The sequence below is a fragment of the Calliphora vicina genome, chromosome 1, assembly GCF_958450345.1.
Source record: "Calliphora vicina chromosome 1, idCalVici1.1, whole genome shotgun sequence".
NCBI classification, from domain to species: domain Eukaryota; kingdom Metazoa; phylum Arthropoda; class Insecta; order Diptera; family Calliphoridae; genus Calliphora; species Calliphora vicina.
Genome location: NC_088780.1, coordinates 46,368,802 through 46,393,156, shown reverse-complemented (window position 1 = coordinate 46,393,156; position 24,355 = coordinate 46,368,802). Strand labels below are relative to the sequence as shown.

Below are 24,355 nucleotides of genomic sequence, written 5' to 3'. Positions count from 1 at the left end.
AATATACTCGACAGGAAAACGATCAAAAAAACTACATCATAGTGATGTTCATTACAGTGAGCCTTATTTTGCACTTTTTCGATATTCGGAAATTGGTCTCGACATTTGAAAATCAAATGCTGAATCGAAAAAATATTTGTGAAAATAAAAAAATTTTTGGTTAAAAAAATCGCACAGTGGTTTAAATCGTTTTACTTCAATTAGTTAGAGTAAGTAACTTCGTATAACTTGTTTGTCACCACTATTAAATTGCAAAAAGCGACCCAAAAACTGCAGATATGCGTGTGTTTTTTAAGTTTTTTCCCATAATAGTCCCCATATTTTTTCTTTTATACAAAACAAATTTCTTTGAGACTACATAAATTGTTTTTATGATCTGGAAAGTGAACTTAATGCAAAAACGTATGTTGTCCCCCTAGACCTATCCAAACTTGGTCAATTTTGAAACAAAAGTTTAGGTCTGAGTAAACAATTCTTAAAACGCAAAGCACCGATCCTCAAAAGCTCTTCATATTTGTATAGCGCTGTATGTTCTTTATAGACATAAAAACGTTTTTTCTATCATACTGTAAATAACTTAAAAGTGGGAACTTTTCTAAAAAAAACTCAGTTTTTGGAACACATTTTCTCCGTTTTAGGAATTTTGGTTCTGAAAACAAAGAATTGCAACAATAGTGATGCCATTAACTTAAGAACATTTGTTTCTATATTACTTCCAAATTTTACTGTGATGTCTGTAACCCTTAAAATTTTACATTAATTAAAAATTTATAATTTTCTTGATGGAAAATCACTATATTAAAATCTTTTTAGTTTTTAAGGTAAATGACGTCCGAAAAAAACACAAAATTATTTAATTTTACTAAAATGTAAATTTTCAAGTCCTAAGGTTTCAACCAATGTCAAAAATTTATATAAAAAGCTTATATTTACTCTTCAGAAGCTCCACAAAACTTGCCCACTTTAAAAAATTTTAACGTTTTTTCAAATCTTGCATCAAGCCGGTCTTGCGTGGTCAAGATTGGGTTACGTGATGGTCCTGAATCATACCGACAATGATTTGCACATTCTTTGTTATTGCAGCACAATAGAGAAATTATGCACTTCTCTAACAAAAAATCTGGTTTCTATATGGTTCGAACCATAGAGAACATAGAGCGGAAACTCGAAAAAAACTCAAACAAAAAAATTACTCAAAAAAGTTACACATACGAGTGTTGTTTTTGTTTTCACATAGTTTTTTTACTAATACATTCTCACCACTTAGGTTTTTGACAACTGAGTTAGGTCTTTGACAGGAGAGTTTCCGCTCTATGCGTTTTCTCTATGGTTTGAACTTTAAATACAAAAATTATTGAATAGATAATTTTTGTAATTGAAAACACATTTTTGTTATTTTTTGTTTTTCAATTACGAAAATTATCTATTCAATAATTTTTGTACCTTGATTGAAATATAGTTTTTTCTGTGTGTGGGTTCTAAAAAATTTGTGCTTAACAAAACGTAAAACACTAGTATAAAACGAAAAAAAAAATTATTTAATTTCATTATGTAATTTGTTTATATATTAGATCAGGATTAAAAACATTCATTTAAAATATTATCGTTAAAAAACGCATAAAAAACATACTATTTAATTTTGTTTTTCACAAAACGTACTTTATTTTCTTTATTTTTTAACAAAAGGTTCTTTTCCGATATTAAAATGTTTTTATATCAAATATCCTTAACATTTAATGTGGTGACTTATGGCAGTTTGATGTATCTATTGATAAGTAAGAAACTTCTTACCATTTCCAGGTTCATGCTGTTTTTTAAGGGGGGATGAAAAAGTACCTTTTGTTATGCGGCTCCTCAAATATTGTTACTGATAAATTAGGAGTCCCTGGAAATTATTATAAAACAATGGAAAACAAAATTGTTCTTCATATATTTTTTCAAAAAAAGAGTGCACGAAAAAGCTATTTTTTGGGAAAAAAAATGTTAACAAAAATGGTTTGGAGGACTATTAGCTCCACCAAGCTGTTGGCCAAAACCTGATGACACCATTTTTTGAGGGCCCACTGATTTTCAGAATCTTTGGGGACCCAAAAATCACCAAAATGGAAATTATAGGATTTTATATATATAGGATTTTACTACCCTTTGGCAGTAGAGTCGAACATACATGATCGTGTGTTTTTCCAAAAATTTTCATTTGTTGCATAGCGTTTTTAGCTGAAGGTGAAAAATTGTAGGTCTTTGGAGTAAAATAAGGGTTGTCCTTGTAACCACTATTATAGATATTGAAAGTGAAAGGTATCACACATTTTAAAGCACATCTAATAAGTATTAACTGATTCAAAACTCCTATGTATCTACATATGTATGTTTGTTGGATAAATTCTAAAATATTCTATGTATTTTAACATGAATTTATTCCTTTAAATTTAGTACAATGTATTGTTTGAAACTTTTGCTTGGAATGCATAAAATTGTTTGTATGTTGCGTAAATGTGTGCGTATGTTTTTTAAACGAATTTATTGTTATTTCCCACACATCTGCAAATTGAAAATAAATTTCCTGTGATTTTTCTACTTTTTTTTGTGGCAAATAGGTGTGTAATTTTTTGTTATTGCCACTAAAATGCGGGATTGTGTGTTTTGGATTTCAATTTTGCACTAATATGTACTTTTGTATACGAACAACAATAAATTCAATTTATGCATATAATTACATGCTTATTGTTGTTATGTTATTATTGTTAAGTTTTATCGCATAATATGTATAAATTGTTTGGTATTAAAGTAGTTCAATGTCAAATGTAATGTTTTTGTTAATAATTCTCGAAAAATTTTAATTGCAAAAATTATAAAATCTCAATCAATGCATTTGGTTAGTTATTCTGCATATTGGTTAGTCATAGATTTAGATTGTGTGCACATTAGATCCGCGCTTAAAACAAATTTGTATTGGATGGCTATAATTTTGGATTTTAATATATGAAATTTGAAATTAATGCGAAATTTGGGACCTATAGGAAATGGAAAATATGCCGGAAATCGTGAAAAAATATATTCTATAATTTGAAGTAACAATTTGCCATCAAATGAAGGAGATGTTTAATGTTAGTACGAGTAGTAGTTAAATGATTTACATTAAATATTTTTACATAATTTGAACAAATTTCATAGTACGAGTTTAAATAATGTTGGTTATAATAACTGGTTTCGGAAACAATTGTTGCTGCCAACGAAATTAATTTAATTATTTTATTATAAAACATTGATAGTTTTAGTATAATTATTTTAAGTGAGGTTTTATACCGAATTACACAATACTGATTTTTGACCCACGTTCACATAAAGGATTAATTCCCAAAAAATTTCTTTACTATTTTAGGAAATATAAGATTTTTATTAAGCTAATAGTTTAGCTCATAACAGTGTGAAGTTATGTCCACCAAAAATACAAATAAAGGGTATTTCATTAAGCGATTCCTATCTTTAAATTTAAATAAAACAAAGAATGTGTTAGATATCAGCGAAATTTGTTATCAGTTTGAATGGCCCATCGATGTCATTATGCAATATATGGAATATAACATCGTGTAAATGAACGCCGCACAGTGGCACATATTATGAGAATTAAGCAAAAATACATTTTTATGGTAACCGATTTTAAAGAAATATTAAACAAAACTTTTAATAAACTAAAAAGTTTAGTAAGTATTATTTGTATAGTAACTAAGCAAATATTATATTAAAGTATATTATATTAAAAAAATATCTTTTTTGCTTGTTTTTTACTAAAATTCAGCTAAAAATTAAAATCCAATTTTGTTATATTATTAGTAGATTTTCACGTTTTATAGCGAAAATTAAAGGCCATAGTCTCACCTACTAAACCAAAAATTCGAATCTAATCATAAGCTTTTCCAATTTTTCATAACTCTGGCGCATAAATCAGGCTGAATTTGACCGATGCACTATAGGTTAAACGGCTACCAAAACTGTGCTAAAGTCCAATTTTTCAAATACAAATATTGCACTTTTTTTAATGCCATTTTGTAACCAATACTCCAAATTAACTAAGTCAGCTTTTTGTTTTTGGTAAATATTAAATTCCATTTGACAACACGCAGTCAAAGACATTGCATCGTAATTACTTAATAAATTTTGTTGAAAAGCCTGTATTGCTGTCAAATTTTCAATTGCATGTTTAAATAATTTCGTGAGTTATAAACAAGAAAGTGAAAATGAAGAACAATAAACTAAGTAAGTAACTAATGTTTTTTGTTAAAAAATTTGATAAAATTGTTTAACTTGCTTGAAATAAATCCACTTTTTTAACATAACCTGAAAAGTGCTGCGATTGTTTTCAAAATGTAACTTCGTAGAAGCTTTTAAAACTTCGGCAAAGTTCGGCAGATTAAATGAAACCAGAAATGAATATATTGAAATGTTATAAACCAATTTTTATTTCCATATAATAGCCATTTTTAGCCGTTTTCGAATAATACTATCTTTTTTAGGTTATTGTTTGAAATTTGGCTTAACGAAAATTCAAAAAAAGAAAAATTTTATGCCGTTTTCAAACATGTAGTTGACAAAATTGAAGTAAACATATTTTCAGATGAAGTGGAGAAGCATATAACTAAAACAATAAATTTGTTGTACCCTACACCACCATAGTGGGGAGGGTATAATGCGTTTGTGCAGATGTTTGTAACGCCCAAAAATATTAGTCTAACGCCCACCTTAATATGGTACATATAATTTTTTCGACCCAAGGACGAAGCCTATTTAAATTGGGTGAAATCGATCCATTATACCACCTAGCCCCCATACAAATTTCCTCCCGTAATTGGACTTTATCGGTCATAAATGTTGAATTTATATAGGTATCTACACAAATTTTGCTCCAAATAAATTTTATATATACGGAATTCATGTCAGCTAATTTTATGATGATCAGTCCATAATTAGTCATAGCTCCCATATAATACCCGCTTCCAAAAATAACTTTAACGAGCATAAATCTCTTAAAAATGTTGGTATACTTATAAAATTCAACTCTCATAAAGAAAATATGTAATCACACGACCTAATTTCATGACGATCGGTCCATAATTGGTCATAGCTCCTATATAACCCACTTCCGAAAATCACTCATTTCTTTGCAATCTATTTTACTTCATATTGCTGAAAAATTTTTGAGATACAAAAAGACGCTGTAATGGAAGCGGAGAAGACATATTTTTTAAGCTCCGAATTAATATTAAGCTGTACCTCAGATCCATTAATTTCCACATCATTTTTAGATAGGCGCTTACAAAACCGGAAACGTTCCACATTTCTACCAGAAGTAATTCAACTGTTATGTTGCAGTGAACCCATGGAAGAATTTCACTTTAGCCACCAAGACAATGAAATTAATGAAAGCGAAGAGGACCTCTTTGATTTAAATATGCATGAATTAGATTTAAGCAATTACTAAAAGTTTTAGTATAATTAAAATAAATTAATGTATTAAGTTTGCATTATTGATTGTAAATGGGTTAATTTTTGGTCGTTAGTGGGTTAAATTCCATTTTTTTAATAGAATTATTCTTACTTTCGAAATTCATTAAGGTTTTGGTTTGAATACCATGATTTTGTAGTCATTATTAATTTATCACAGAAAAAGTAGTCATTTAACCTATAGTGCGATGGCATGAGTAATGTTGGCTTTGAGTTGCATAGACATACGACTTATAAAAATCCCATACAAAGAAGTCTAACGGTTCAGTTCACATGCTCTCCACGTGAGATCGCTCGTTCAGAATGTCCAATGTGGCATGAGCTGTGTGGAACGTAGCGCCGTCCTGTTGAAACCACATGTCGTTGGTGTGACTTTTTCGGGATACATTAGACATTGATGACACCCATTTTGATAAAACAATCTTATCATTTGGACATGTTTTTGAACACTATATTCGTCCATGCTGATTTCGAAAAAGTTCGGAATTTCAATCTGAGACACTATGTGCTAGGGAAAAGGCTTGTCGGAACTTGAGAATAATTAGATTGTACGATTTTTTTCATCAATTGGAGATACGAAAAATTGCACAAAAATTATGGTAAAAATAAAATTTTATAAATTCAATGCCTCAATGTACCATTTGAAAAAAAATCAAGATACGTTGTTTTATTGAAATATTATATGCTGATGGAGGGTATATTGATTTTGCCATTTTGTTTGTTATACATCAAAATATTTTTCTAAGAATCCTACATCCTGGAAATACATTATCTACTCTCCACCAAAAATATTTTGATTTTGTCATTACGTTTGTAACACATCGAATTATATAGGTCGTAAACCCATAAAAGTATATATATTCTGATTTCTTATAAAATTCTAATACGATATACACATGTCCGTCTGAAAATATTTATTGTTGATCAGGAAAGTTTGGTGTTAAAAAAAGACAAAACCGGTGCTATCAAAAAAAAATTTTAGAACCAAATGTCTGTCTGACATTTAAAAACAATTAAAATACGAGGAGACTTCGTATACCGAAATTTGTCACAAATGGTTATTGCTGGAAGCTTAATTAAGTATCGAAAAGTATAAATTTTTGGGATCAAAATATATGAAAACAAAATTGTCCATCGATATTTTCTAGTAATAGAGAATATAGGCCCTAATTTTGTAAATCACGTCACAAAGTGATATTTATATGGAAAGGAAAAACAAAATTTAAAAAATTTTAAAAATTTGTTTTTGTTTTATATACAAATTCTTAACAGAACAAACGCACCAAAATTCAAGCGTTGATTTGCCTTTCATAATTTAAAAATTTTGTATATAAAACAAAAAAAAATTTTTTAAATTTTTCAAATTTTGTTTTTGCTTTCCATATAAATATCACTTTGGTGACGTGATTTACAAAATTAGGGCCTGAATAGAAACCCTAATGCTACAATCATGTGAATCTTAACTTTACCATATTATGGTTACACAATTAATAATTACAGCGACCATAATATTGTTCAAAAATTTTGAAATGGTTACAGTAAACATGTACAATTATATTTTTGCTCTCGTGCATGTTTTTTGTTATTGATTGTATCACCTATATATAAGAAAAGAAAAAATATAAGTCTAACACCCACCTTAAAGTATTCCGATCGACTTAGAGTCGATTAAGCGATGTCTTCCGTCCGTCTGGCTGGCTGTCTATGTAAACCTTGTGCGAAAAGTACAGGTCGCAATTTTGAAATTATTTCGATGAAATTTGGTACATACAATTATTTCGGCCTAAGGACGAAGCCTATTGAAAATGGGTGAAATCGGTTCATTATTTCACATAGCCCCCATACAAATGTCCTCCCGGAATTGGACCTTATTCGTGATAAATATTTAATTTATATAGGTATCTAACAAAAAAAACATAAAACTTCAAATACAATTTTCAAAACTTTTTCAACCATTTTTTAAAGTCTCTGAAAAGTATTTACAAAAATGTTTGCCTATGTCAGAAACGAACACGAAGTGTGAGCTGAACACGAATGCTTAAATCTATTATCTACTAAAAAGAATATTTTTCATTGATAAATAAAAAACCTTGTATTATTGTCTTTAAATTCCTAAAAACACGTTATTGATTTTCTCCAAGAAATATTGTAAATCTTTAATAAAAATTTTATAAATATAACAATGCCTCATTGTTTTAATGTTTGAAGAAATACAAAAACAACTTTATTGTTATCATAATTTTGATTAATGAATATTTCAAGGCCTATAGGTTATAACAAAACATTTGTATTCCACAGAAAACAGTGGTGACAGACGTTTTGAAACCTGTTGATATACTTTTTAACAAGTATCTGTTGTAATGTTGTCAAGAAATTGATCTAAGTATAATGTTAACATGTTTTTCCATTAAATTATTTATGGTTTGAGTTGGTGAACACAGATGAATGATATAACGACGGGATAGAAAATTGAAATTATTGCAAACATTTCTTGTTTTCTACAAATAAGAACAAATTTCTTGGCAAATAATAAAGAAAACACAACCTTAAATAAAAAATATTTTTAAAGGAATCTTTAAGAATTATTGTTGTTGGTCAAGTACAACTATGAGATGAGCTATATTAAATTAAATATTGATTCAATATTTTAAAGGATTGTTTGATAATTTCGTGGTAATATAAATTAGGTATTAATTTTAAATTTAATTAGTTTCTGTAATGAATAAATCTGGAAAATGTATTTGTTGATGGAGAAAGCATAAACCATAAATTGATCAATTTAATTTATTTATCCATTAATAATACTGTTTTACATTAAGAATGAAATTTTCACAACAAAATAGCCACTGTAACAAAGTTTTTGGAAAAAACTTTACCATGTCTTTAATATTGTTCTTCGTAATTATCCAAATTTTAAATTTTATTTGATAGAACAAACCATGTACGAGATTATGCATAAATAATAGGGATTTAATATTGGCCGACCCAAATCAATAACGTAAAAATCCCACACAATAGGATTTACAAAAGAGAAAATGCCAGGCATTTAAATTTTCAGCATATTTAAACGTATTACCAACATCTAAAAAGAAACACAAAATCAAAGAAAACATTTCTGATTTCTTTTTGAGAAAAAATCGACAAAAAATGCTTTAAGCTACAAAACGAAAAAAGAAAGTACATAGACAAAATCAAAACATTTTAGTTTTTACACTCTATCAAAACCAAAAAAAAGGATATTTTTGGCTTTTAGTGTGAATATTTTTTTTGTGTTTGCTTCATTTTACTTAACCAATAAAAAGGTGTTTTTTGTATTTGTAAAGAGGACAAAGCTGAAAAAGGCTAAAAATCCTTTTTGTCTAAACTTTTGCGCCTTTTTTTAACTGGCACAATAAATACTTTCCTTAAGCTAAATTTATTTAGCACAAAATTGTGTTTTTCATTTCACAGATTTTTTTAATAAGGGTAAGGGTTAAATAATAAAGAACCAAAGTTTGCAGGAAATTTATGTCTATTACACTTTTATATTTCTTTATAGAATTTTAATGGTACATTGTGGTCTAGAATTTAGTAATGAATTTAATGACAAAATATGAGCAGGTTAGTAAAAGTTTTCTACAAAGAAAAAACAAAATCAATTTGAAAAAAAAAACACTAATCTGACAGAGCTGTGAATTAATTAATTCAATTTAAGCTTAATTAAATCTTAATTCAGAATTAAAAATGTCATCAAATCATTAGCTTCATTGAAATGCTTTTATTTGAATAGAATTTATTCACTGTTGAATTAATTCATAATAATAGTAATTCAAATCTAATATAAATTGATTGAAAATATTTTTTCTTCATTCAGTTTTGTTTTGCCTTTTTGTAGTATATTTGAATTGAAGAAAAATGTATTCATTCATCATTAAAATTTAGTGGTGCGCGTTCGGCTTATATAAAACTTATTTGTGCTGCATTTGATTTGAATATAAGATATAACTAAGATATTTATGAGAGCTTAACTATTTTCAGATATGGGTCTTGCAGAAATAATAGACCGATTCTAACCAAATTCAATAGACTTCGTCCTTGAAACAATAGAAAAGCTACACTGTGCTAGTTGAAAAAACTGTCAAGCGGGGCACCCAGTGGTTATACCGTTATTTCGAAAATGAAGGAGGTTGCACAATATATATTCGCGTAACTCAAAAACGGTTTAGCTTATTGAATAAGTCAGTAGTTGTTTTAGAAATATAATTTTTTTTGGCAAACAAAAATAATCACCCTAACTATGAAAGAAATTTTAAAGTTAATTTTTGTAAAAGTCGACCTTATTTTAAAATATAATTTTTGTTTTTTTTGAAAAAAGCTTCAAAACTTTTTCCAACATATACATTCAAATAATTGAAAATATTTTTCAACAAATGTAAATAAAAAAAGAAATTAAAAAAAAACAAAATGTATATAAAAGTTCAAAACAAAAAGCTTTAATTGGTGTCAGAAGTGGGATAATGTTCAATGTCAAAAAGATGCAGTTTTAGAGGCTTTAAATGTAATGTAAACAATGTAAAGCCAAAATTAAATGTTATAACTGTTGTAAAATTGGTCATATTCAGCGAAACTGCAGAGCACCAAGAAAGCGAACCAGATATGTTGCACCATCAAGAAATAACCAGCTGGCGAATCATCAAGCATTATAGGAGCCACCTTTAAAAAGAGCTAGCACTGAGGCAGAAGATTTGGTATGGGCCCGTGAGGAAGTGGAGGATTGTATAAACAATGGTTTGTTGGTGTTGGAGCCAGCGGATGTGAGAAGTGGCCATGTAACAATGGAGGCCCTCGTTGAACAGTGTAACGACAGAATAGTTCCTGTTGGAGTGCTTGGTCTGTCCCTCAGAGAAAAGATCATCAGGCCGGGTTCCAAGATGGGTGAAGGTGCTTCAGCAGAAAAAGAAAAGCATGAACTCGTTCGACGAAGTAAAATGACAAATGACCAAATGAAAACCAGATATAGCTCACAACGTAATAAGGGTTTGTCATCCAAATTAACGAATCACTGCAAAGGACCACATAGGGTAGTTAAGAGATTGGACGACATGGTTTATAGAATACGAAAATGTGGAAGACCGATATCGGGAACTAAGGTTGAACATCTAGAACGACTAGCTACCTATGGGAGAAGTGAATCTATGCCTATTCGGGACGAACAGGCTTAAGCGGGGGGCAGTGCTACGAAATTGTACTTGAATTCATATGCAACGATTTTAACGGCTGATTGAAAAGTACCAGAATGCTTTCAAATAGCAGTGCTGTAATAGCAAACTGTAACATCTCTGTGGACATTATTAATATTGAATAAAAGCTTTCAGTTGACCATTGGTCGTAAGTTGGCAACGCTATTTGCTGCGACCGTATATTCGAATTCGAATATTCAGTTAAAGAACATTGTAGAAAGTACACCACAGATGGCGTATGTAGTAGAAAGCTCTAAACAATTAAAGAGCAATCTAGAATGCAGATGGCAGTGTTATAAATAGTGGCAGAGGTTGCAGTCGTTAGTCAGTTTATCAGAGACGCTATTCGAATAAACATCAACTGAGTGCCTTAAAGTGTGCTGTATTTTTCAAGTGAATTCGTGTACATTATAAAAACATTGAGTGACTATTTAATTCTGTTGTTGTTGTACATTTGAATAAATAAAGAGTTGTTACCATTTTCAAACTACTAAACGGCTTTTATTTGCAATCAAAAGTATCCGGTTTATTTAAAGGAAATAAACCAGCGTTTTGAAAAGGTTAAAACGTAACAATATGTTATGCAACCTCCTCCATTTTCGAAATAACGGTATGTATCGAAAATACGAGCTGACTTAAAAAAACGGTTGGAGTCACTGAATTTAGCGTACCCGAGTTAGTTTAATCCACCCAAGAGAGGCACATCATCACTATAATATTCATTAAATAAATAGATACATATGTAAATTTATTTAAAGATTACGGACAATTTTTTGAGTTAATATTTTGAACTATTTTTAATTTTTTTGTTAAAAATAAATGTGAACATTTTTTTAACACATTGACTGCCAAGGCACTTTCAGCAAATAAGATGCTGGGGGCCACAGCATTTTCCTTGCGTAATCTCTTCGAAAACATCAATATTGGAATTTAGGCTACTGTCAGTAATATTTACTGCTTAGAAACCGATTTTTTTTATAAAAAATGGCGAAAAAGAATTTTTTATTGGATACAGAGTTAGAAAAAATACTCAGTACAAGTTCAGAAAGTGATGAAGAATGTGAAGATTACAGATTGATGAGGAACTTCCAGACAACATCGAAAAAATTCTTAAAATCCAGCACTATTGTCTGACATGGCTAGAGCGAATAAAAGTCGTGTCGGACATATGTGTCCGACGTGGCGTAAACCGCATAGTGCAATGTCACACACATATGTCCGACGTGGCAGTCAATGTGTTAATTTACTATTAATTGACAATTTAAATAATCACTTGTAGGACTTTTAAAAAAAAAATATTATATTCGAATTTTTAATTATAACATCGCACGACACTCAATATTAGACACGAACCGGATGATATACGTCTGAAACAATTTTCATTTCGTAATCCTGTTTTCTCTGTACAAATTTTCAGAGTACATTTTTAAAAAAATGTTTAAAATACTTCTGACTATATATCTGTAATATATTTCGTATTATTTTTGTTTTATCCTGTAGGGATCAAAATATGTCAAAAATGTCCTTTCAAATTTTTATCTTTGAATATCCTTTTAGATTTCCAATAATTTTTTTTAAAAAAAATAGTGAGTTAAAGATTCAAATCTTGAATACCACAGCCAAAATTTCATCCTTCTATCTTAACTACTTAAGTGTTAAAAAATATTTTAAATTTGAATTATTTGTATTTATATATTTTATTTTAATATTTCATTCGAAAAAAATATAACAAAATCCGTTGTGAAAAGCAACGTAGAAGTCTTTTTAATAAACAAGTAAAATGGTATAGTCGGGCAAGCCCGACCTTATGATACCCTACACCGGGTATATGATTATAAAGAGTTTTCTTTTGATATGAAACTTATTTGTGTTGAATCTTATTTGAATATACACATTTTCGGTAGTGGGCCTTATATGGGAGCTATGACTAATTATGGACCAATCGTCACAAAATTTGGTGGGATGAATTGCGAATATATGAAACATATTTGTGTTGAATTTTGTTTGGATACTGACATATTTCAGAGATTTATGTATATTAATGAAATTTCGAGAATGTTACTTATATGGCAATATGTAATATGTAACATGGCAACATGCCGAACTCTCACGAGTTCGGCTTACATAAAACTTAATTGTGCTGAATTTGGTTTGAATATGTTTATAATTAAGATATTTATGAGAGCTTAACTATTTTCAAATAGGCCAATTGTATGGGGGCTAGGATAAATAATGGGCTGATTCAAACCAAATTCAATAGCCTTCATCCTTGGGGCAATATAAAGGTTTGTGCCAAATTTTGTCGAATTATCTTTAAACCTGCGACCTGTAGATTGATTACAAGGTTTACATTGATGGACGGACAGACGGACGGACATCACTTAGTCGACTCAGGAAGTGATCCTGAGTAGATTGGTATACTTTAAGGTGGGTGTTGGGACAATATTTTTGCATGTTGCAAACAACAGCCCTAACCCATTATACCTCCCTCACTATGGTGGTGTAGTTTGTAAACATGCACTTTTCTTAATAAAACTTTTTATAATAATAAATTTTTTTTTTATATTTTAATTTGACCTTTATATATATAAAGGATGAAATTTTTACATTTAGTATAGAGTATTTATAATGCACTATATTTTTTAAAAAGAATTTATTGGCAATCTTAAAGAATATTAAAGGATAAACATTTTAAAGGACATTTTTGACATCTTTTGATCCTTACAGGATAAAATAAAGATAATACAAAATATTTTACAACTCTTCTTGTTCTTTTGACATACAATTTGTCATTGTTGGAATAGCAGGAGTATTTTTAAATATTTTTTGAAAAATGTACTTCTTTGAAACTTTGAAGTCCTTAAAAAAGGACACAGGATCACGAAATGAAAAACTGAAAACACAGTTTTTCTTCATTAAATTTATAGTTTCAGACGTATATCATCCGGTTCGTGTCTAACGATTTTTTTCTCTATTTGTCTGACGGTGTAATCAAATATATTTTCAGCTGTATGGGGTACGAACAATTGTTTGAGACTGTGTATCTCTCATTTATGTGCCGATTTTTTCGATTTTAAATAGCAACCTAAGTTGAGCTATAATGGATATATGGATCATATATGTAAGTTATTTGATGGCGGAAAGAGGATTTCAACAACATAGTTCTATCAACTCCGCTATCTATAACGATCCAGAATATATATACTTTCTGGGGTCGCAATTGAAAAATGTGGAAATTACATACGGAATGATAAATTTATGTATAGCCTTGTCACTCAGGCTGAAGGGAATAAAATTAAATACAAACTTTTTGGCTTCTCCGCAGTAAACACATAGAATCTTTGGCAGTCTATGACTCTCATACTGATATCCACTGTTCTCACGCTTTATTACTGTTAACTTATCCTCCAAAAAAAGGACTAAATCTGTAAACAATATCACATTCATCTGAAAATTAATGATTTTTAACTACATGGCATCATCGAACCGTAGTACGGATTCCGTAATTATTGAATGGTATTTTTTTTGGTATCTTTGGATGCCGTTTCTGATGTTCTGATGTATTTATTAGATCCAAATACTAAGCTTTGACTATTTCATAAATCTACATTTTATTAAACTATTATGTGCTACTTTATTTCCATGTATTTTATAAATACCTTCTGGGGGTATTTGAAGTTGGGCTATTGTGAGTCTAGTTTCTCTTAAAGAAATAATCGACTGTAGTTTAATTCATTTTCTGTTTCGTCATTTAAGGTTAAAAGTGAATAACCAAATATCGGAAGGAACTATTCTTTAAATAAATAATTAATACCGTTATTTATAAGTATGCATTTTAAATATTTTATTAAATATATCACTACACATTTCCTCCTAAAAATGTCTTCAAACAAACAGATTTTCTTTTAACACACAAGACTTGTGGAAAATAAAATCTAAAAAGCACGTTTAGTTTATTAATTATACTGCACTGATTGTGTCATTTGCAGATATCATGGGAGTCAACAACACTGGGATTTTGGTATACTGAGCTGTTAGAACGCAATGCACAATTTCGTACTTGGATTTCAACTGACCGGCCAAAAGTAAGTTGCATACGAAAAAAAATAAAAAATAATTTGAATAAATTTCAAAAGAAAAACTAAAAAAGAGCAGCAACCACAAAAATCTTAATTACTTAGTGTTTATCATTTTTGTGGTTGCTCTTTTTGATAAACTTTCTTTGGTGGCATTTTGTTTTCCTTGCAATAGGTAACTAGACGTTAGAAATGTCTTTATTTAGTATCTTTAATCTTGGCTACTTTCGCTGTTTTTTTAAATCTCATTATATTTAATAATTTTTTTCCTGTGTGTATTTTAAAGGTATTTTGGATGACAGGTTTCTTTAATCCTCAAGGTTTTTTAACTGCTATGCGTCAGGTATGTATTTAATTTTATTTTTTAACTTGCGTCCAATATGATAAATGATTTAAAATTATGTTTTTTTATGCTTTTCTGTTTTATTATTTTATATATGTGTGTTTGTATTTATAATTAATGTTAATAATATTATTTTTTTATGTTGTATTAGTGGTTGGCATTTTACCTCAATCATAAACGAAAAAAATAAACTGATGTAGGTGAAAAGTCTTTAAAATCTCATTAAAATGACACACATATTGTTGATGACATTCGTTTCATTTTAATTAAAAGGAAATTTATTTAAACATCATTATGGATATTTATTTTTTTTTTGATTTCAAATGATTTAATATGTAGGTTGTTATAAATATGATTATTATTATATGTGTAAATTAAATTAAATTCGTTTGTATGCTAGAATTATTTTAAAATAATAGGGAAACTCCTAATGATATGCAATGTATTTTGCGCAATAATAAATTTATATTAAATGCGTATGAGTGATAATAAATTCGTATTAAATACATACATACTTATATACGTACGTATGAGTGATATATCGTTATGTTAGAAATCATATCAATCATATGTATAATTGAAAATTTAAAATCATGTATATAGTTTTTTTCCTGTATTTTTCACTATAAAATTCATATTATATGATAATAAAATTTCAATATGCTAAAATATAAATTTCATAGAATTGTAAATGCAATTTAGTTGTTCGCTCTATAGTTTTTTTTTACTTAATATAACTAGTATGTCATTGGTGTGTTTTTAAATAGCTACGATTTTTTCGTTTTTGCGAAAAAATGGCGTTGAAACCCCACAATGGTAATTATATATTTTTATTAATAATATCTTCATGACATTATTTTAATGTAAAGTAAAAGTTAATTTCTTAATTGCATCCAATTAGACTTTTCGCATAACACAGTAGAACAATGCAGAACTGTTAGTGGAAAGTTGTGAAGTCTATACTAAAAACATAGGAAAATCACATTGAATGCGTTTTTAATGCTTTATTTATGAAAATAATAATAAATACCAAGAATAATTTACTGCGAATAATGAATTACATACATATATATTTTTTTATTTAAAAGTTTAACAATTAAAATTTTTCCTAGTAAATAGCCTTTAATTAAATTTCACACTTAAAATGCCAGTTTAAAGACAAAAATTACATTGAAAATTTCGAGAAAAAAAGGGCGCCTTTAATTGTATTGTGCTTAGTATATAACAATAAATGGTTCATGTTTTATTGAAAGCTCGGCCTTTTTGCAATTTCAACAAATTAGGTAAAACTTTAACAAATAATAAATAAAAAACATAAATAATTAAAATTAATCTTTGGGGTTTTAAAAGCTCTTTAATATTAGGAGAAATTTCAGACATTCTCAGCGATTGTTTCTATGTTTTGATTGAAAAAATGCAGAAAATCTAGATTCACATAAATATTTAAATTTAAATTACAATAGTATTTTCAGCTCCAACATTTCAGAGAATAAGCAAAATAAAATATTTGTCAAATATCAACCCAAGTTTTCAATTTCAACTGATTCAAAATCAAATTTCATTTCAATTATTTCTTCTTGGAATATATCAGGTATTTTATCAGCAGACATAGGATTTGGAAGTAAATTATTTAGACAGATATCTAGTACAGATTCATGTGTTGTCAAAATATTAATGTAACGAAGTTTGTTTTATAAATCAATCTTGAGGAATAAGAACATTATTATGGTTAATGGTTTCCTAAGCTCTTCACGGTGGTCGCGGAATGTTTATAAGGATCCATAATAGTCGTAGACCAACAATTTATATTCTGGGCCCTAATAAGATTCTAAGACGAGTTTGCGCAAAAACTATGCCGAAAATCGGGCAACAATTGTCCCTAGACACCATATAAAGTCCACCTCAGAAATTGACTTGAAAATTGATAATTGTTTTATAATAAGGAATGAGAAGAAAAAACATACGTAAATGTTAATAAAAAAGAAACCATACGCAGAGAAAAAATATAATTGGGCATGGTTACTGTAACCATTTAAATAGTGTTACAAGATTTTTAACTATATTATAGTCACAGTAACCATTTACATGATTGTGGTAACCATAATATGGTGAATTTATGATTCACATGATTGTATCAACCATATATATGGTTACAGTAAACAAATATATGTTTGTGGCAACCATATTTATGATGAATAAATTTATCATAATATGTTGTTTTCAGAGTATGATAAGCCTTAAGCCGAGAGCAACATAATATGATAAGTCCTTCATCATATGAATGGTTGTCACAAACATATATTTGTTTACTGTAACCATATATATGGATGCTACAATCATGTGATTCGTAAATTAACCATATTATGGTTACCACAATCATGTAAATGGTTACTGTGACCATAATATAGTTAAAAAACTTGTAACAATATTGAAATGGTTACAGTAACCATGCCCAACTATATTTTTTCTTTGCGTGCACTAAACCTATAGTTTTTATTTTTTTTTAATGAAATTATTATTACAACTTACAAAAAATAATATTTTTATACTTCTAATCAATAGTGATGAATTTATAAACCTTTCCCGAAAACCTTTCCATTAAGGTTTTTATACAGCTCCGTTTAAAATCTACCACTCTTTTGGACACCTTTTTTGTGCTCTTCAATTCTCTTTTAACAGGATACCAATATCTCTCCACTGGCCTTATCTCCAGGCAGCTTGGAGGATTTGTCTCTCTTGGTACAAATACCATATTATTGTTCTTGTGCCACTCAAGCTTGCACCTGCTATGGAGGCATCCTCTTTTGTAAACATTCCTTCATGTAAATTCCGGTATTTATAGAGCCCTTTGTAACAAATGTTTGGCTTCTTTTGCCGCAACTGCATATTGCTTGACATACCAAGAACTTTTTAGTTTTTGCTTTTGGGTCGAGTACTGAACTAACTGGACTGCTTTCCTACCGGATGTTTTGGGAGCTCTTTTGAAAATGCTTTCTATTTATTAGGGTGATCGAATCTTCTAAATATAAAAAGTCTTCTAAAATATTTGTATTGTATTCTAAAATAGTAAGTATGTGTTGGAATTGTTTTGTTTGTATTTTGAATATTTTTCAAAGTTTTTAATACACTAAAACTCATAAAAACACACTTTTAGAAAAAACCGGCTATTCGAGGAGAAAACCCCGGTTTCTTCGATATTCGAAATGTGAGCTTTTCAAAAAAACTGAAACTGACCTTACCAAAAAAACCGGTTATTAAAAACCGGGCCGATCACTCTACTATTTATTGGCTTCAGACATAACATCTGGACCATTCCTTCACCAGAACCAGTTCTCCCTATACTGTTTAATAATATTGGAATCAGTTTGACGGAAGGCCTTTGATTTTGTCCAACTTTTTGTAGGACCATATTTGGTTTTGTTTTTTTCTCATTTTAATCAGATTTAACGAAAAACGAGTGTTAAGTTTTTTTCGATCTCAGTCCTTAATTAATATCGTGACGAAATTGCACATAAACAAGTTTGATATGAACCTAATTCTTTCTACCAACTTTTGTAAGGATCGGTCCATAATTGAGCCACCTATATCAGAAAAATATTTTATTGTCACATATTGATGGTGGGTATACAAGATTCGGCACAGTCGAATATAGCAGCCTTACTTGTTAATTTTCAACTTTAAATAAACATAATTTTTGAGCGCAATTCGAAAAAATATTACCACAAACAAACTTAGTTAAAAGATAAATATTTTTTTTTTCCAATTTTCCTTTCTTTTAAATCTGTTAGTGCAGTTTTATTGCTTATTTAGGTCTTGAGAAAACATGCATACGTGTGCAATTTATCTCTTCAAAATTCCGAGCTATAGGCATTTCAAAATTGATAATTTTAAAATTTTTCTATACTTTGGTCCGCTTTTTTTAAAAAATATAGGGCGTGCTTTTACTCGACTTTTGGAATTGCGGGATTCCTTTTGACATTTTCACAAGTTTTTTTACACTGTGTTATTTGGAATGACGAACTAAAAAAACAGTTTTGTTAATAAATGAAGATTTTATTACATATTTACTGAGTTTGTAAAACTAAAATTTCTATCAAAATTTTAATAGGATTGCAAATATTAGGAACAATTTAATACACATAATTAAAATAATTTTTGGTCTTACAAAAAAAAATTCAAGTCAATATCTCAATCAGATTAAAAAATATAACACTTTTAAAGCTCAGTCCTTCAAAAATTTAAGGGTTAACGTTTTCCGATTTTAGACTATATTTAGAATTATCTGTACTATAATATTCTGAACAGGTTTTACTTAAAATTAATAACGGTAAGGAAATTGGGCTCTTTCGCCAAAATATGGCCAAAAAATTAGTTTTTCTCGAAAATCGCAGAATTTATATCGCAGGTATGGAAAAACTATAGGAGGTATTGACATACTTTTTTCACATTTTTATTCCCTGTTATGTTGTTAATAAATTCCCATGTGATGATCAAAAAATTCTAAAATTTGTTTAACAAAATTATTAAAAATTTGAAATTGGAGTTTTGGAATTGCCGTTAAAAAATTTAATTTTTTTGGTCATACCTGCGAATAGGTTAGCGGTATCCTATGAGGACAAAAACTCATTTACAAGTATATATGGATATATTTTAAGTAAAAATAAACTTTTATTTTAATATTTATCAAAATATGTTAATTTTGTTCATAAATGTCTTGTTCTAGAGGCCTGAGACACGTTAATGGCCTGGCGATTTTTTAATAAGTTTAACATTTTTTAACCAATTTGTCTTTTATATCTTATTATAACGACAATTACGTACGCATTTCGATTCTTTTAAATTAAATTGTAAAAGTCATTATTTAATGGCAAAATTTTTACGAAAACTGAAAAAATTGCATTTTTCCCCTGTAAATGCACCTCAAAACTTCAGCGTCGTTGCGCCACCAGTTAACGTCATCCTAATATTTTACACAACGTGTTTCTACAATACATAGAACAATTTTTTAGAAATTTTTTTCGCACATATATATTTTTACTTAATGTAACGTTTTGTACTAAAATCATAATTTTCATAGACTTAGCACTTTTTCTCACTAAGCTAACATCATATACTCTCTCTGCATTCTGCACTTTATACTAAATTTAAGCAATTTCATTTTTGATAATCAAATATCATCCTATTAAAATATATTGCGTATGATTAATATAGTTTTTCAATTACATATCACACATACGCTTGATTAGTGGTAATTTGCAGATGAGGTAATTGATTCAAGTTGAAGCCTTCAATTGTCCAAATGAATTCATTTAACCATTTAATAGTTAATAAATAATTGTATAAAAATGTACAATGCTTAATTATGTTTAAAATAGTTTGTATTTTAATTAGTCACTAACATTTAAATTCATTAAATTAATATTTATACATATTTATTATTCAATTTATTAGCAGTTTTACCAAAATGTACATTTCCTAACAGACTCGAACTTGTTGAGCAACGAATATAGCAAAATAAATGTGTAGACATTAATAAAACTCAACGCAACAAAATTGTCAAACTATTATAAATGAATTCTGTAGTATTGACCACGTGTTAAAATAAATTAAATACTATTTGATTAATTTTAATTAAGGGCTATTTTGCTGCTAAGCAACCAAAGACAAATAAATACTTTCCATATAAAAACAATACATCTCTTTAGTAAGTCATCTCTAAAGGTATTTATATGAAAATTTGTTATAAAGCCAACTGAATGAATAAAGCCTGTATATATTGGTGATGGCGTTAATGTTGTGTAAACATTTTGTTTATTTAACAAATAAATAAGTCAGGTCAAAAAAACAAATACGTCAACTGTATGTGCAAAAGTTACATATTTAATATGTCTTAAAGGAAAAGAGAAAATATTTATGTGGCTTTTACTTAACAAAATAATTATGGATAAATTGTAAGACAGTTAAGTTCCAAATTTACACAGAGAAAAAATATGGCTGTAATATGATCACATGCATTTTTTAACATAATTAGAAGTTATTCATTGCCTCAACCATATTATGATACTTTCGTAATCACATATATGTTTGCAGCGATTAAGTTGTTGCCGCAAATGTTAATGCTATTGCACATCATAATCGGAGAGTACGATACGATGTAATTATTACTCATGCAAATGATTCGCACAAATATATAATTGATGTCTACAACTATATATGTGATTGTAGCAGTCATGTGAATGATACAGCAGTCAAATGAATGATCACAGTGCTGATTTTATTGTTGAGTAACTTGTTATCATGTTAAATAAAGACCTGTGATCATATCGCAATCATGTTTTTTCTCTGTGTGTATGAACACACGACATCTGAATGACTTATTGTCCAAAAGAGTAGACAATTTGTTAACAAAAGAAACGTGGTTAATGGTATTTAGACTTTGATAAGTTTATGTGTTTAATAAACTGTTTTCCTTTTGTTGATTCTCACGTTTCCCTGTCAAAACTTATATTTGACATTAAGGTTTATTGATGTGTTACAGGCATATATTAAGATAAAACGCGCATGCAGAAAATAATTTGGTTGTTAAGTATCACTAAAGTATTAAATATTTCTAAAATTTAAATGATCATAACTTCTGAAATTAGTATGCATGTTCTCTTTAAACATTTCGTACCAAAATCATTAGTTATCAACAATAAGTTGGACACCTCTTGAAATTTGAACATAGTTTTCTGATTGGGTTTGTTTTTGTAATAATAAAAATTTTCCAGCGACTTGCATATAGGATTTCATTGACCGAGGACTTTAAATTTTTTATAATATGATGACAAAAAGAGCATATTCTAAAAAAAAATTTAATTTTATGGAGTTAAATTGTTTTCGATATTAAAAAAACTGCATATTTAAACAAAAATTTAAAATTTGGAGAATTCACAAAAGGATGGAAAAAATTAGCGATTTATGAAAAGCAAACTAAAGGCGTTTTTATTTCTGACACAAAATGTTGCCAGCATATTTTGTACCATTTATACCTCAAACCACAACCATTTATGAAATTTTCTTTTATGTAGCTTCTAAATATTCTGAAACTATACTTTTTGCTTCCATTTTAACACTTTTAATCAAAAAATTAAACGTAAACGAACTTCAAAACCAATAACACGAAAATCTGTTTAAAAAGTGGTGCCTTTCTAATCCTTTGATAAAATTGAGAGGGAGAAACATTTTTGGAGTTTTAGAACAACATTATTTGAAAAGAACACGTTAAAAACCATTAATTTTTATTTAAATATTTTAGAAAAATTAAATTTTACACACTTAAAATTCACGAGTATGCGGATTGATATTTTTACGTGTTAGTTTAATAGAAGTATAAATGTCTTTTTTTATCCACCATCAATAAAGATTGGAGGTATATTGATTTTGTCATCTCTGTAAGACATCAAAATATTTGTCGTAGATATTATGTATATTAGAGTGCTCCAAAAAAAAAAAAAAATTGCAAATTCTGACCGTCTCCCCTCAAGAATTGTTCTATGTATTGTAGAAACACGTTGTCTAAAATATTAGGATGATAGGATAACGTTATCTGGTGGCGCAACGACGCTGAAGTTTTGTGGTGTATTTATAAAGGGAAAACATACAATTGTTGTAAAAATTATGCCATTAAGTAATTACTTTTGCAATTTAATGTAAAAGTATCGAAATGTGTACGTAATTATCGTTCTAATGATATAAAAAAGACAAATATTTTTTAAAAACTTTTAAAATTATTAAAAATTACCCAGGCCTTTAATGTGTCTCTGGCCACCGGAACAAGAAATGTAGGAATTAAATTAACATATTTTGAGAAATATTAAAATAAAAGCTTATTTTTACTTACAATATATACATTAGTGTGTCCCAAAAAAAGTTGTTTTTCTTTTTTCATGGGTGCTCAAGCATAATTTGAAAGCTTATAGGGTATAGTATTTTTGAAATTTTTTTCAGATTTTTCGGAAGTGGTTTAGAGGTCGCTCAAATCGAGTTTTTGCCAAAAATCGGGTTTGTCGGCCTTTTTTTGAGTTTTATTCATAACTTTGTCAAGATCGACGATTTTCATCACTTTTGAGGACACAGTTCAAAAGACAAATGTCCGGGCTTTTTTTTTGTGTGCAAAAATTTTTGGTTTTGTAATGAATTGGCTCATTAAAGTGACCTGCATTACAATTTTTCGAATTTTTTCCATAAATTTTGTAAATAAAGCTTTATAACTTTTAAAATTTTTATGAAAATGAAAAAAACTAAAAATGCAGTTTGAAAGATCAATTAATTCTTAATAATTTAGAGACAACAATTTTTGAATTTGCTTTTACCGTTCCTGAGTTATATAAAGCAAACGAAAACCTTTGTGTACACAAACGATTTTTATACCCTACAACACCATAATGTAATCAAACTACAAGTCGCATTTTCAAAGACAACATTTGATACAAGCTATTCTATTGCCAATTGGATGAAGTATATTGAATCTGGTTGGAATCGGTCCATTTTTGCTACTAGCCCCCATACGATTGACCTATCTATTAGATAAAATCTCATAAATATCTTAGTTATAAAGATATCTAAACCAAATTGATCACAAAGAAGTTTTATATAAGCTAAAGTCGCGCCTACCAAATTTTGTGGCGATCGGTCCATAATTAGTCATAGCTCCCATATAAGATCCACTTCCGAAAATCACTTTAACTAGCATAAATCTCTTAAAAATATTCGTATTCAAATAAAATTCAGCACAAATATGTTATATATATGTATATACAGAAGTCATCTCACCAAGTTTTATATCGATCGGTCCATAAGTAGTCATAGCTCCCATACAAAGCCCACTTCCGAAAATCATTTTAACGAGCACAAATCTCTAAAAAATGTTGGTACATTTTAAAAGAAAACTGTTAAAAGAAAATTGTTCTCCCTAAATTATTAAGAATTAATTGATCTTTCAAACTGTATTGTTAGTTTTCTTCATTTTCATAAAAATTTTAAAAGTTATAAACAGGGACCGTAACAATTATGACATTTATAATAAAAATCACAACATAATTGTTATTTTCTGAGTTTTATTTTTTTTGTCAGAAATAATTGTTATTTTCTGATTTTTATTTTTTTTGTCAGAAATAATTGTTATTTTTGATTTTTATTTTTTTTTGTCAGGAATATTTGTCAGACTTTGAGTT

At 28.6% G+C, this 24,355-nt stretch overlaps 1 protein-coding gene across 1 annotated transcript in view; it reads left to right on the top strand.

The window, feature by feature from the left end:
* Positions 1 to 24,355, top strand: part of Dhc1 (Dynein heavy chain 1) — a 108,454-nt gene that overhangs the window by 58,846 nt on the left and 25,253 nt on the right. Inside the window, 2 exon segments of the mRNA XM_065515984.1 lie at positions 14,711 to 14,806; positions 15,084 to 15,140. Coding sequence (XP_065372056.1) covers positions 14,711 to 14,806; positions 15,084 to 15,140 — 153 coding nt within the window.